The 15,688-nt window shown below is 43.7% G+C and overlaps 1 protein-coding gene across 3 annotated transcripts in view; it reads left to right on the top strand.

Annotated features, from left to right (window-relative positions):
• The window catches only part of COL4A6 (collagen type IV alpha 6 chain), a 184,616-nt gene extending 169,481 nt beyond the window's left edge, over window positions 1–15,135 (top strand). For all 3 annotated transcript variants that reach the window (XM_081897303.1, XM_081897302.1, XM_081897304.1), the window contains 7 exons: window positions 80–241; window positions 4,230–4,328; window positions 5,531–5,677; window positions 6,920–7,036; window positions 8,560–8,751; window positions 9,667–9,953; window positions 11,422–15,135. In XM_081897303.1, the coding sequence (XP_081753429.1) occupies window positions 80–241; window positions 4,230–4,328; window positions 5,531–5,677; window positions 6,920–7,036; window positions 8,560–8,751; window positions 9,667–9,953; window positions 11,422–11,682 (1,265 nt within the window). In that variant the 3' untranslated portion in view covers window positions 11,683–15,135. The remainder of the gene's footprint in view (window positions 1–79; window positions 242–4,229; window positions 4,329–5,530; window positions 5,678–6,919; window positions 7,037–8,559; window positions 8,752–9,666; window positions 9,954–11,421) is intronic.
• The last annotated feature ends 553 nt before the right edge of the window (window positions 15,136–15,688 follow it).

Here is a 15,688-nt window from a genome sequence, read left to right on the forward strand (position 1 = left end):
GATGTGCAGTCTGGGGGAACCCCAAGGCTGAAGACCAACATGGTCTCTGAGCTACCTTTGTTTGTTCCTGTTTGTCCAGGCTTCCCAGGTCCCCCCGGGCCACGTGGACCACCAGGCCCAGCCTCCAACCAAGGTGTTACTGGTGACCCCGGCCTCCCTGGTCATCCTGGACTAAAAGGCTTCAAAGGTGACATGGGCTCCCCTGGGTTGGGCGGAGTCCCGGGAGCATCAGGATTCAAAGGTACAGTGTTACATCCATTAATATGATTATCATTTACATTATTTTTACAGCTTTCTCCTTCTAGTCATTCTTAAGCCCAAGTTAAATGGATGGTCAGTAAATGGAAAAGGATATTGTGGTGGTGGTGTTGCTGCTGCTGTTTTATATGCTGCCCCTGTGACTGGGTTGCTTCAACTACTCTGTGTAGCTCCCAACAAAATGTGTGTGTGTAAGAAACTTTGAAAAATAGAAGTAGGGAACTTAATCCACCTTAATTCCCTCATTCTCCATGGGCCAACCTGTCCAGGAATCTTATGTAGGGCAGGTAGGGAATCTAAATAAATAAATGAAGAGTGACAAGTGAGTGAGACATCCCATTTATAAATCACCTGATGCCATAATGTCATTGGATGATTGACAGCGATCAAAGTTTGAAGGGCCTCCCTGTAACTGATTGATCAGCTCCACTGGAGTTCCCTGTCATGGTTTGTCCTGCAATGTCAGGTGTCTGTGAGTTTGTGGAGGGGATGGCTTAGCAGACCAAACTGGCACCAGGGCCAGTTTCCCACCGCTGGGGTAAAGGCAGATGCTTTTAAGACGCTCACAGTGTTAACAGGCCCAGTCCAGTTCTGCTTTCGCCCCAAATAAGTGAAAAGTTCTGCAGCATAAGTCAGTAGGAAGTTAGGTAGATCCTTCCGTCTCTTGCGTTCGGTGTTAAATAGGACAGCGGAACTGAGAGAAATGCTCTCTATATTTGCTTTCTGCAGCAAAAGCTGACACTGCCAGGAGGACAGAGCTTCTCCGCAAAAGAGCAGTTTTGCCTAGGATAACAATATGTGTATAAAATGTTGAATTTCCATATGAAATTGGGGTTCCTCCTTTTCTCTTTGGAAAACACTTGCTAATAGAAGAGGGGGGAGCATGCAGCTGGACTTTGCATATGGCTGTGGTTGAGCTCTCTCAAAGTGACTGAGTGTCCAATCTTGGAGAGCTAACATGGTGAGGTGGTAGACCAGGACCTAGGAGACTGGAATTCATATCCCCATTTAGCTTCAACTTGGGACAGTGACTCCAGATTTGGGCACCAGAAATGAGCTCCTGGGGCAGGGTTTTTTTTTTGTTTTTTTTATATAAATTTTTATTAAGGTTTTTCAATACAATTGCATATTTAATAAAACAACATTGATTGTTTAACACCTTTTCATTACTACTTTGGACTCCCTCACGTCTCCCGCTCCCACTTGCATCATTGTGAAATTGTTTCCAAGCAAATTATCATTTTATTCACAGTCTTAGATTCAATCATTAAAATACAGTCTCTTCCTTTCTCTTAAAAGAAATATATACTTTCCTTATTCCCCTTATAATTAAACTCATATCTAGTTTAGTGGTAGACAATTATTTCTGCTCTGACATCCTTGTTAACATTCAGCCAAATTACAATACTTTTGTAAGTAAATCTTGAATTTCTTCCAGTCTTCTTCAACCCTCTCCTCTCCCAGGTCTCGGATTCTGCCAGTCATCTCAGGTAGTTGCATATAGTCCATCAGCTGCATCTGCCATTCTTCCAGAGTGGGTAAATCTTGAGTTTTCCAGTTCTTGGCGATCAGTATCCTTGCTGCCGTTGTTGCATACATAAAAAATGTTCTGTCCTTCTTTAACACATTCTGGCCGACAATGCCCAAGAGGAAGGCCTCGGGTTTCTTGGTAAAGGTATACTTAAACACCTTTTTCAGCTCGTTATATATCATCTCCCAGAAGGCCTTCACTCTAGGGCAAGTCCACCAGAGGTGAAAGAATGTTCCTTCATTTTCCTTACATTTCCAACATTTATTATCAGACGAATGGTATATTTTGGCCAATTTAACTGGGGTCATGTACCATCTATATATCATTTTCATTACATTTTCCTTCAGAGCATTACATGCAGTGAAGTTCAGCCCAGTGGTCCACAACCTTTCCCAGTCTTCAAACATAATATTATGCCCAATGTCCTGTGCCCACTTTATCATAGCCGATTTAACCATTTCGTCTTGTGTATTCCATTTCAGCAGCAAATTATACATTTTTGAAAGTACTTTAGTCTTAGGTTCTAACAGTTCTGTTTCCAACTTCGACTTCTCCACCTGGAATCCTAACTTTTTATCATTCTTAAACACTTCTTTAATCTGAGCATAGTGTAACCAGTCTCACACTTTATCTTTCATTTTCTCTAAACTCTGCAATTTCCAGTTGTCTCCATCTCTTTCTAATATTTCCCAATACTTTGGCCAATTGGCCTCCATATTGGGTCTTTTTCGGGCCTTGGCCTCCAAGGGTGACAGCCACCTCGGAGTTTTATTCTCCAATAAGTCTTTGTATTTTGTCCAGACAGAAATGAGCTCCTGGGACAGGGTGATGCTAACCTCAAAGGAGATGCAAGCATTTGAAGCCCCTATGATTTTTCTCTGGGTCTTCCTTTTTTCTTTTATTTTTTCCCCTTCACAGTGCAGTTGCCAAAGTTGCAGTTCAAGCTGGAAGATCAGAATGAAGCTTCTGCAACTGCTAGTGTGTGGGAAATTACTTCCACCATCTCAGCTCCTTTTTTTTAAGGATCAGATTTTGTCCAGGGATAATGTTTTTAAGATGTAGGCAAAAAATTTATAAGATTGATAAAGGAATAAAAGTACATATCATAATCCTTAATATATAATGTTTGTGGGAGAGCTAGCACAATTAACTATATCATACAGAATTTACCTGTGCTACATGTATTCTAATTGGGGAGGAAATGTAGGCACCTGAATTTGATTTCGAAGCTTGAATAGCCTTCCACATAAGAAATAAACAGACACCTTGTTGCTGTCATATCTTTTAAAGAAAATGTGGATTCCATGTTTGCTTCACCAGCTAAGTAAATTTTTACGTAATCCCAGTCTCTGATGTTTTTTTAATTAATCCACTGCTGTTTTGATGGTTTTTTTATTTACCTTCTCTTCAGGATAAGTAAGAGGAGAAGAATTTTTTTAATAATATGTGCTGCATTTGCATATACAGTGGTACCTCGGTTTATGAACGTTCTGGAAACCCGTTCTTAAACCAAAGCTGTTCTTAAACTGAGGCACGCTTTCCCTAATGAGGCCTCCAGCCGCCTATGCCCTTCCACCATTCGGCTTCTGTTCATAGACCAAGTTAAAGTTCACTAACCGGAACACTACTTCCGGTTTTGTGGTGTTCTTATACCTAATAGTTCATAAACAGGGCTGTTCTTAAACCGAGGTACCACTGTATTCAGCAAGTTCTGCAGTGTTTGCTTGTCGAAGACATTTGTATCCTGGTTTCTCACCCCATTGATGTCAAAGGTGGTATATGAAAATAGGTTCTTAAATTTTGCTTCAGTGAACACATCAGTGGTAATCAGAAAGAGACCAGAATCAGACCAAAAATAAAATAAATTGGAAAGATTGTTTAAATCAAAGGACAGGCATAATGAAAATATAAAAGCATGCAGATTTGCCCTAGAAAAGCCTTGAGCAACAGTATAAACTTATATACAGTGGTACCTCAGGTTACATACGCTTCAGGTTACAGATGCTTCAGGTTACAGACTCCGCTAACCCAGAAATATTACCTCGGGTTAAGAACTTTGCTTCAGGATGAGGACAGAAATTGTGCTCCGGTGGCGCGGCGGCAGCAGGAGCCTCCATTAGCTAAAGTGGTGCTTCAGGTGCTTCAGGTTAAGAACGGACCTCCGGAAGGAATTAAATACTTAACCTGAGGTACCACTGTACCAGCTTCCTCAGCCTGGGGCTGGGGCTTTCAACTACAATTCCCACCAATTCCCTGACTAATGATGATGGGAGTTGTAGTCTTAAAACATCTGGAGGGCACCAGATTGCGGAAAGCTGCTTAATGCTATTCTAAAACAAAATAGCCTGGTTTTCTCTTACTAATGTGCTCATGTGATTGCCAGTATCAGTTTCTGTGGTCTGGTTGCAGAAGCAAGTCTATAACTCTTGTATCTTCTCAGGCTTCAGAGGTGACCCAGGTTTAATGGGAATGCCAGGTAAAGATGGTCCTCCAGGAGATGCCGGTTTCCCTGGGCCAAAAGGTGAAGCAGGCCGCCGAGGTAAGCGCCAAGCAGCTTCGTGGGAGATGCACTTGACCTTGGGAATGGAACAAAACATAGCGTGATAAGAGAATGTTATAGATTCTCTATTATGCTGCCTGTTACATGATTAGCCAAAAATAAGATTTTGGTTTGAAGTAGTTAGGACCTCTTACTGAGTTTTCAGAATTTTGTTTAGTTTAGCTTCTGTCATCCGATCAAGATAAATATGTCACTTACAGGAAGGACCAAAAGGTTGTGGTGCGGAATGCTCCTGTTCAGGGTTCCAGCCAGGCAGCCATGCCCTTTTCCAGGCTACTCCATTCCATTCCCCCACAAAATAATAATAATAAATAAATAAAATTCTTTGCTCTCCCCCCTCAGCCCTTTTAAGGCATGTTTTCTCATGAGTATATTTTTGGCACTTCTATAAACCTTTGAGTTCCCTCGATCCTGATTATACCTCCCTCTTGTGAGCAGATGTTGCTATTTTTGGCTGTGTGAAGATCAGCAGAGAAAGACTTGGCTATTGGCATAGAACAGAACATCTGTATTTGTTGTTGTGGCTTTCAAAATTCAGTAAAGATTTGCCCATTTCAGTTTCTGTTTCCTCTTGCTGTGATCTGATTTCACTGCTATTCTTTATACTAGCTGACAGAAACCTTGTTCTTTCCATCATGTGCGAATGATTCTTGGGAGGTGCGATATTTGGATATTTTATTTGTAATTTACATTACATTTAAGCTTCATTTTGATTACCTGTAACAGAAGTGGGGAACCTTTTTGCTTCACGGGGCCAGATCCCTACCAGAATTGATCTTGTAAGCCAAAATTTGATCGGTGTGGGGGGGGGCCTGACCATATGCAAAATTCCCTTGGGCATTTCCCTCTTGGGAACCAAACTCCAAGAGAGGAAGATTAGATCATATGAGCAAACACACATCTAATGTCTCTCCCCACCCCCTCAATTTGACTGAAGCTAAAGGGTGGGAGGGATGGGGAATGGTTGCAAAGAGAGGACAAGGTGACTGTCCCAAGGAAGGGAGTTCCAAAGTTCTGCATCTTCTCCATATTATTATTCCTGTTTCTCTTTAGCATCCCAGTTGTACAGTCTTCTCTACTGATGGTAAAGGGGAGGGGGACTAGGGTTGTGATGTGATATATTTTCTCACCACCACCTGTTGATAATCAAGGCAGGTCATTCTCCTATCCATCATGTGCAGGGTTTCCTGGTCTTCAAGGAGCTCCTGGTCTTGTGCAGAAAGTTGAAGAAGTCAAAGTTGCTCCAGGCTTAATTGGTCTGCCAGGAATTGATGGCATCCCTGGTTTGAATGGAGATACTGGGTTCCAGGGCCTGACTGGACCACCAGGTAAAGCACGCACCTTACGTGGATGCCTTCAGTATAAGGCAGTTTCCTGTGTCCTTATTTTAGGAGCATATAAGTGGCCTCAGCAGAGTAGATTCTCAGATTCACAACCTACCCTTCCACTTGACTCCTTGTTTTACTTTTTTCTTATCTCTTCCCTCTAAGCCACTCTCTCCCAAGTGAAAAGGTTGTGGAGATTGAGTAATTAATAACAGTTGTGTTTATTTGGTCTATGGATCATAAACATCAAATGCAATATTGGGTTACTGAGTCTCTCTCTCTCTCTCTCTCTCTCTCTCTCTCTCTCTCTCTCTCTCTCACACACACACACACACACACACACACACACCAACAACATACATATGGTGTATTTTAAAATGGGTGTATAGCAAAATCCATCAGAAAGAAATGAAAAAAAGTTAAAAATGCAGACAATTTTGACTCGGCACACCTCTTCCCTCTAATAAGTGTGACCTAGTTTTGAAAGCTACAGCATAGGAACTTGGCTTTATTTTCTGTGGTTTGGAATCTGCCATTTAAGTGGAGGCATAAAGTTCATACGATTTCCCCATGTGTTGGGAAAGGGCTGGGGAGAAAACCTACATCCAGAACTCACTTTTAAACCTGTGTTGGTTTCGCACAAATGTTCCATGTCTAGGATGCCACTGCTGCTTCTGCCCAGCAAGGATGTTCATAAAGTGGACAGTTTAGAAGTCATAGGTATTATTATGCTAAGCTGCATTGAATGGAAAGGCTGGGGCAGCAGTGGGGGAACCTGTTGGAGTGCCGTTCCCATCATCCCTAGCAATTGGCCATGCTAGCTGAGGGCTGATAGGAGTTGGAGTCACAGGTTCCCCACCTCTGGGTTAAGATAAGCTGGCCTTACTCATCTGCTCCTGCCAACCTAGCAGTTCAAAAGCACGTCAAAGTGCAAGTAGAGAAATAGGTACCATTCCGGCGGGAAGGTAAATGGCATTTCTGCGCGCTGCTCTGGTTTCGCCAGAAGCGGCTTAGTCATGCTGGCCATATGACCTGGAAAAATTGTCTGCAGAAGCGGACAAATACCGGCTCTCTTGGCCTGTAAAGCAAGATGAGCGCTGCAACCCCAGAGTCATCCACGACTGGACCTAATGGTCAGGGGTACCTTTACCTTTTTGCTCATCATGACACAGATCTCTTGTTTTGACTGAAGACAGGGGTATAAGAAAAAAAACTTAACAAGCTATTTATATATCTATATAACAGGTCCCAAAGGGATGGCAGGTAGACCAGGCCAGATGGGAGTCAATGGTTTGCCAGGGTCACCTGGTATAGTTGGAGATCCAGGGACTCCAGGAAGTACCGGGCCACCAGGATTTGAAGGTAAAGGCTTTTTACGTTGTCTCTTTAGTGTCTAGGGCAGGGAAGGGAAATCTGTGGTCCTCCAGCCTATGGGGCTACAATATCCATCATTTATTATTATGATTTATTAAATTTCTGTATCACCATTCTTTGAAGGATCATGGGTGGTTTACAATACAAAACCACAAATATGCCTAACATAGTAACAAACAAAAGAATAACTCCCCCCCCCCCCCAGTTATAAAAGCCATAGATGGTTTAATTAGCCAAAGGACTGGGAGAAAAGAAATATTTTTGCTTGGCACCCAAAGATGTATAATGAAGGCACCAGGTGAGCCTCCCAGGGGAGGGCATTCCACAAACAGGGGCCACTGCAGAAAAGGCCCATTCTCATGTTGCCACCCTCCAGACCTCTCATGGAGGAAGGAGGCATACAAAGAAGGGCCTCTGGTGATTATTGCAGGGTCTGATATGGGGAGAGCTAGTCCTTGAGGTATTGCAGTCCTGAGCCATGAAAAGCTTCAGAGGTCAAAACCACCACTTTGAATTGGGCCCAGAAACTAATTGGCAGCCAGTGCAGTTGGTCCAGGATTGGAGAACAGTTATGCTCAAACTGTCTTGCCCCAGTGAGCATTCTAGAGCACTGGGCATGCTGGCTGGAGTCTTAACAACATCTGGAGAGCCATAGCTATGTGGAAAGAGGAGGTTGGCACACAGTGAAAGCTTTTAAAACTAATGCTCATAGTTGTGCAGGAGAACTTGTTGGGGTGGGGTAGTCTGGGGAAAGGAGAATTCTAGTGCATTCATGCTGCAGTTCTGAAAACAGCTGTGGGAGCCAGAGGCAGAGCTAGATGCTCTGGCACCTGGAGCAGCACACATTCTGTGCACCCAGGGAAAGGGCTAGCCGCCCATGGGGGCGGGTAGAGCATCCCAGGGTGGCGGGGTGGCGATGTCACCCCCCCCAGGATGACACCTGGGGCGGACCACACCCACCGTACCCCCCTGCCTCCGCCAGTGGTGGGGGAGTGTATGTATAATTAACCAAGGAAGAAGAAAAGACAACGCTGCACATAAGCATTAGGTGTAACATGTATTTGTTTATTTGTAAACCACAGTTTCATAAAAATAAAAGGTGGTGTACACCATACAATCTTACAATAAAAACATCTGTAAATTCTAGGCGTGGGGGGGGGATTCACACTGCAGAAGCCCTGTGTGAATAACACTGTTTTTAGGAGACACCCCCTGCAAAAAAAAGGGCAAGAATTGTTCCTGCTGAACTTGTAGCAGCAGGGAGTTCCACAGGGCAAGGTCTACCAAACTGAAACTTTGGTCCTTTGTAAAGGCTGGCTGAAACTCAGGGGCCTTGGGAACCACTAGTAGTGCCCATCAGAGCATCTCTGATGTAGTTTGCCCCAAATTATTAGCTTGGCACTAGTTGAGTAGGTGAGAAGGAAGAGGAGTTCCTCATCCATGACAGCCTCAATCTTGCTGGCACTACGTCACTCATGGCCAGGATCTAACCTCTCTCTTGTTCTCCCCAGGAATGTCTGGGAAGCCTGGTCCTGCCGGTTTACCTGGCATGCCAGGCCGCAGCGTTGGGGTCGGCTACACTTTGGTGAAGCACAGCCAGTCAGAGCAGATCCCGCCGTGCCCTGTAGGGATGAACAAGCTCTGGGAAGGGTACAGTTTGCTGTATGTGGAGGGCCAGGAGAAGGCTCACAACCAGGACCTTGGTAAGCAGGCAAATATTTATCCTTTGTTTATTCAGAAGCCAAAAGGCTCCCCGAATGTCTTACATGCAATCCACTAAAACAAAGCAGTCACTGCCTGCAGGCTTACAATCTAGAAAAACCATGACACACAAGGGGAAAGGGACAGGGAAGGAAGAGGAGAAAATCAAACTCAGCCATCAATTCCTAAAATAGTTGTTTTTGTAATGAGCAAAGGAGCTGCTTGATGGAGCTGGGCTTTTGGCAAAAATGATGAAATGGGCTCTGCTTCCCATCTTTCCCACTGGTGGTGAGGCCACTGGCGGAGAAAGAGGAATGTGGGGGGAGCGCACCGCCCCGTCAGAGGGTGAAAGCAAAGCGGAAGTCATTAATTGGTAGCCAGTTAAGTTCCATAACTGATGTTAATATGTTCAGATTTTCCTTCCGCTAGTCATCAACAAACAGAATCACATGCATAAAAGGGCACATGACTGTAAACAAAACAATATATTGATTATAAGAAGTAGCTCAACCTACTAAGATAGACAAAATAGTATTACTATTGCAAACTGTACACCTCAGCAAGGCTTACAAAGAAGCATTTGGCACAAAAGTAGTTATTGTTTCGAAAAATGCGCTGAACAGCTGATGAAAACAATGAATAAACATTGGCATATTCATATCCCTGAAACATGTTATACTTTGCAAGTGTAATGATACTTATCCGCTGCTTAGAGCATTTCATTGCATTACTTTGCAACAAATATTTTGTCTATCTTATTGCAAGCTTAATATAATCAATATGCTGATTCGTTTACAGTCATGTGCCCTTCAGCAATGTTTGTGTGTGCTTGGTTTGAATTCAATAATCAGGCCATCTGAATGAGCCTGACGCTCTGAGTTGACTGCCATGCTTTTTCTCTTGCCTCTCTCCTGTAGGTTTTGCTGGCTCCTGCCTGCCTCGCTTCAGCACGATGCCTTTCATTTACTGCAACATTAATGAGGTCTGCTACTATGCCAGCCGCAATGACAAATCCTACTGGCTCTCCACCACAGCTCCCATCCCCATGATGCCCGTCAGCAGCTTCCAGATCTCTCAGTACATCAGCCGCTGCTCAGTATGCGAAGCTCCTTCCCAGGCCGTGGCTGTTCACAGTCAGGACATCACCATCCCTCAGTGCCCAGAAGGCTGGCGTAGCCTCTGGATTGGATATTCCTTCCTCATGGTAAGAGTCCCTTGCTTTGTATGCAGAAGGCACTCAGTTGAGTCCCTGGCAGAATCTCCACTTAAAAAGTAGTCTCCCTCTGCCTGGGGCCATGGAAGGCTGCTGCCAGGCAGTGTAGACAAGGGTAGGCTAGATTGATTGGCAAGAAATTGATCTTTCACTGCGGCAGTAGAAACACCCCACCCACTTGGGAACTTCTTGCTATGGACACCAGGCAGGCACCTTCACTGTACAGTGGTACCTTGGGTTAAGTACTTAATTCGTTCTGGAGGCCCGTTCTTAACCTGAAGCACCACTTTGGCTGATGGGGCCTCCCACTGCTGCTGCGCAATTTCTGTTCTCATCCTGAAGCAAAGTTCTTAACCCGAGGTACTATTTCGGGGTTAGCAGAGTCTGTAACCTGAAGCGTCTTAACCCGAGGTACCACTGTACTCTTTTCAGGCCAGTTTATAGCACATTTGTTTAGATAAACCTATGCAGACATTTATAATGTTGGCATGTGTTTTTAAATCTGATTTTTAGCTCATCGCTGATTTTAATTAATTAATTTGTTTAATGTTTCAAAGAGTTGTTTTTAACTGATGGTTTTATTGTTTCATTCTTTCGGCAAAGTGCTTTGATGTTTAATTGCAACCAGGTGCCATATGAATCTCAGGAAATAAAAAAACCCCCAGCAACAACAGATGAACAAATTATGAAACTGGAGAGTAAGGTCACGTCCGCACCAACCACTTAAAGCACTATTAAAAGTGACCTCACAAAGCTGCAATGCTCAGCACAGTTCCCAGGATTCCCCAGGGTTGTAAAAGTGGCATAATAGTGCTTTAAATGGTTAGTGCGGATGTGACCTAAATATGTGAGTGCCTGCATTCATATAAGTTTGTGTATATGTGTGCCTGAGTGTATGTACGCAAGAGCGTATATAAGGGATTCAGCTGGTGCTTGTGTTGGCCCAGGGAGGCAGGGTAGAGGATGGGTAAAGACCCTCCATCCCTTTGTTTTCCCCTTTCCTTCCCTGCAAATTGTAGCTACCACCCGCCCTGCAAGTCCCTGCTCCTGGTTCCATGGACATGAGACCTACAGGTTGGGTGGAAGCTGAGTGCAAAAGGAAGAACTGAACGTCTCTTTCTCTTCTCGGCCTTCTCCGTCTGCTTCAAGATACCATAAATACATAAGAGGGGGACTTACCCTGAGTCAGACCATTTGCCCATCTAGTTCAGTATTGTCTACACTGACTGGCATTGGCTCTCTGGGATTTCAGCCAGGGAGTCTCTTCCCAACCCTAACTGGAGATGTCAGGGATTGAACCTGAGACCTTCTGCATGCAAAGGAAATGCTTTGCCACTGATCTGTGGTCCTCCTTCGTGGTGTGATTTTCTTTCCTGCAGCAACCAGAACTGTGAGCGTTTTGTTCATCTCTACCAATCCCTGCTGTGGGAGTTTCTTTAACGAAACTGTTTTCTTTTAGCACACTGCAGCTGGAGCTGAAGGTGGCGGCCAGTCCCTCGTCTCCCCTGGCTCTTGCTTGGAAGACTTCCGTGCCACCCCTTTCATCGAATGTAATGGTGCCCGAGGGACCTGCCACTACTTCTCAAACAAGTACAGCTTTTGGCTGACAACGGTTGAGCAGACCCAGCAGTTTGCCGACTTTACCATCTCCGAGACTCTGAAGGCAGGCCAGCTCCGGACACGAGTTGGCCGATGCCAAGTCTGCATGAAGAACTTGTAGCAAAGGCCAGAACTGGCCAGAGCCAGCATAAGGGACTTGAGGTCTTGCAGTGCTGGAGACTGTGGGATGTGCAACCTTCCCCGGCTGCAGTAATGGCATTGAAATCACTTCGAAAACCTCTGGGGCCCCCTTGTCTATATTACAGAACATGGTGCTATATCTCTCTCTTTGTTCTTCTGTTCAAGGCTACCTCAGGAGGCCTTTCTCTGGTTTTCCAGGTGCCACTTCCTGCCCTCTCTTTGGCATACTAAACAGATTTTAATAGGACCTGTTGAATTTTGGAGAACGTTCTCCTCTTCAGAGCTTTGGCCATTCCAGGCGGCTTCTCATGCTGTTATGGATTAAAAGAGGTTCAACAAATGCCATAGATGTTGACTGTAACAGCCATAGTCAGGCCTCTTAGTGGTTTATTTTAGAAGCAAACCCCCACCCCAGCTTGTCAGAGCTTGGTCCCGTCAATGTGATTTTGCTCACCACAGATGAGCAGGCACATGACTACATAAACACACAATATCATATTTGAAGCAACTATAAATAATTGTTCTGTCCAGGTCCCTGGAGCAGAGGGTCATAAGTGCTGCCTGGCACGTTATTCAACAAATGAACTTGTAAAATGAGTGCCTGCTTCAAACATGATAGGGAAAGCACAAGTGTGCTCTTACTGTAACATGAGGATCGGGTCTGAGGCTTATGCAACAATGAAGAGGTACCTGTGACATAGGCAGAATCAAGTTTATAAAAGACAAGCTCCAAACGTCTTACAAATCAATTATTGTATCTGAAATTATAAATTTAAACTAGTCATTGAAACCACTAAATCAGTTAAAAAATGGAAGGATTTTTCATTATGTTGCAGCTATACATTCAGGTGCTTTAGCAATTACCCAGCATTTTTTAAATATGCATTTGGTGGAGAAATTTGTGATGGGTACACTTTTGACACACTATCTTTCCCTGTGTAATGTTTACATATAAAAGTTTAGGAAGTATTTCTCAGCATTCCCCTGCTATTTAATGTGCTACAAAGAGATGAGGCAGCTGAAGCAAAAACAAGTGTTTTCACACCTACATCTCATTTAGAGCATCATCTTTTGCAAATCAGAATAATGAAATTTACAGGCCCTGTTCAGACATTACTCATATCTGCTTCTTAAGCTGAGACATGCACACTGTTTGCTCATGCATGTACCTCCCTCCCTCCCCACTCCCTCCTTCCCCACTCCCTCCTTCCTTCTCAGTGTGCTGCAGTTGAATACTTCCTGTATCAATTAACCATAGTTTTCTGTTGCATCCAAAGCAGGACCACTATCTTTACAAACCTGGATCTGAACCCAACTTCACACCAAGGTTTCAGACTCTCTTTTCCAGCTTTTGTAAACATAGCAGGAAAATGTAGTTAATTATCAAAGGAAACCTTCAAATGTGGTGCATCTAGGAAGGGGAGGGCAGTGCAAAGACATACCACGTAGGCAGAAATTGCATTCATAACTCAGTTTAGTAAGCAGAGAATATTATATCCAAACTGGGCAATAATGGATTCTGGATGAATATACCAAAGAGGCAGGTGTATTGAGTAGTTTCCTGTGCTGTATTACTTAGAACTGTAAAAAGCCTTTGCAAAATCAAAGCACTCTAGTGGTACTACATTGTACAGATTTTTGGGTTGGCACATGCAGGCAGGCACATGCACTGAAACAACTGCAGGAGGCTGTTCCAGTGCATGGTGATATCTGCAAAGTTAAAACAGCCTGAGATTGCATTGTACTGTTACTGAGAGACTCCTTCTGATCCTTTCTAGGCTGCCTCTGAATGCACTGGAAAGCCCAGTAGAGAGGGGGGAAAGCCAGCAACAATGTTGGGCTGCCATGCAATTTCCAGTGTTGCTGACCTACCTGCTCATTGCTGGCCTGCCTCTGTTGCCTGTTGGGGTGGCAGCTATGCTGGGAGTTCTGAGCTTGGCTTCATTGAGCCTAAAACGTTTCCTGTTTCCCACCTGGCTTGCCTCCCCATCAGTAGGGAGACAGGGCAGTGGCAGGTGATAATACACTTGCAGTCTCAGGCTTGGCACCACTTACCGCCGCCCCACAACCAGCTGCCTCTCCCTCTCAGTCCTAGGTTGTGGAGCTCAGAGTATGGGACAGGTTGTTGTAGCAGAAACAGACTGCAGGTGCCTGTAGGAGCAGAGAAGCAACTTCCAGCATGGCTCCAAGAATCACCTTTGCACAGGAACAATCGTGCAGAATTGTGTGCATGTGTGGAGCAAGTTTCTGCAAAATGAGGACCTTTTTAAATGTTTTCTGCTGGTTTAATTAAGCATTTAATATAGTATAGCCTGCACTTAAGGTCACATTCTTCAGCTGTCTGCTCTGCATGTGCTTTGAGCTCTGCCATGGATTCACTGGATCCAGGTTGACTCACTTCCTAATCTGCTTTAATGGTCTCTGCCATGCATTTGCAGCAGTTATAGGAAGCCTCTGGGCATTTTGTAAAATATGTCTTCGCATTGCATAATGTCTTAATATTTTCCTGTAGATGTTTATGCAAAGTTCCTTGCTTTCTGCTTGTGACACAGGAATAGCCTAGGCTGTGTTGGATTAATCTGTGATAGTCTACTATATGTGGATGGTATTTCGTGGTCATAGGGGACTTAAAAACATGTGCAATAGTTATGCCTCTAAGATGAACAAACCTTTTGTTTTTCATTTATTTTTTAGGGTGCTCTATTTTTACTGAGTTTTACACTATAAACAGAATAGCCGGTTATCTTGAAGACCATTTTCAGATGTTTTAAAACCCATGTACCAATCTTTATGGGATGACATCACACTATATCCCGGGTCTCTATGAACCCCTGATCATACCAGGCAGGCTGCTGGTGGTGCATATAAAGATTCACTTTGTCTAAAAGCTCAACCTCCCTTACACTTGACAGCGCTCAAAATCAATCATGATTCTGTACCATTTGCAATAGGAATGCATGCTTGAGCAGGTCATTGGGGGTTAATGACTTCTGTATTCACTGGTGCTTTATGGGTCTTGAGTGAAAACGTCCATTTTTCTTTGTGGAATCTAAAGACATATTTGTGAAATTTCATTGTTTTCTCCAATTCTTGTGCTGTACTGTACATAAAATGAGAAAATTTATACACTGGTTACTCAACAGGTTTGCAACTGTTAGAGCACATTTACAGATTTTTGCCTTTCAGAGGTAGCCTTGAAACTGCTGGTGCCAAAGTGATATACACTATAAAACAATTTAGTTTTACACTTAACTTTGAGTAGATGTTAGATTAACCTTTTCTACTGCTTAAGCCATGGCGGGTTCTCTTTTGTTTCAACTGGGGGAGAAGTGTGATTATTTTTGTAATACACTGTCAAAAGCATCTTTAGGGCACAGACTGTATTTTCCATTGTTAATTTTATCGAAAAAGCCATAAAACACAAATATGCCAATTTTGTGAGTTATGCTGTTTTTCCTTATGCAGTTGAATGAACACTGTCCCTTTCTCTTCACCACGCCCCAACTTCTCAGTAAATTTAAGAGTTTTTCTGAACAGGATGCCAGTTTTGGTGCAAGACATAAATCTAATGGAGCTTTATTCAACAGTTGAGTGTTCAAATCCATCAGTTTGCAGTTGTATCACCAGAGAGATCACATGGGGACTTTTGCTACCTACCCTCCAGATTAGCAGCAGGTGCTGTTTCCTTACAAAAGTACCAAAGGGCAGCTTTCTCTCACATGCAACCACACAATGATTTTTTATACGGGACACACCACCCTCTAGCAGATTCACACTCCCTGATTGCACAGGTGATGGTTTCAGGAGGTAAATATTTACAATTGTAACTCAGCACCAATTCATTAGGTCTTGTTGCATAACAAGAGGCCAAACATATGTGAAGAAACAGCATACTTGCTTCTCAATGCACAAATGTGTAGTTCTCATCAGATTTCATTTGTAAAGGCAAAGTAGATGCTTAGACCCATATGGAATAATAAGATGCT

This window comes from Podarcis melisellensis, assembly GCF_964234715.1.
Source record: "Podarcis melisellensis genome assembly, chromosome: Z".
Taxonomy (NCBI): domain Eukaryota; kingdom Metazoa; phylum Chordata; class Lepidosauria; order Squamata; family Lacertidae; genus Podarcis; species Podarcis melisellensis.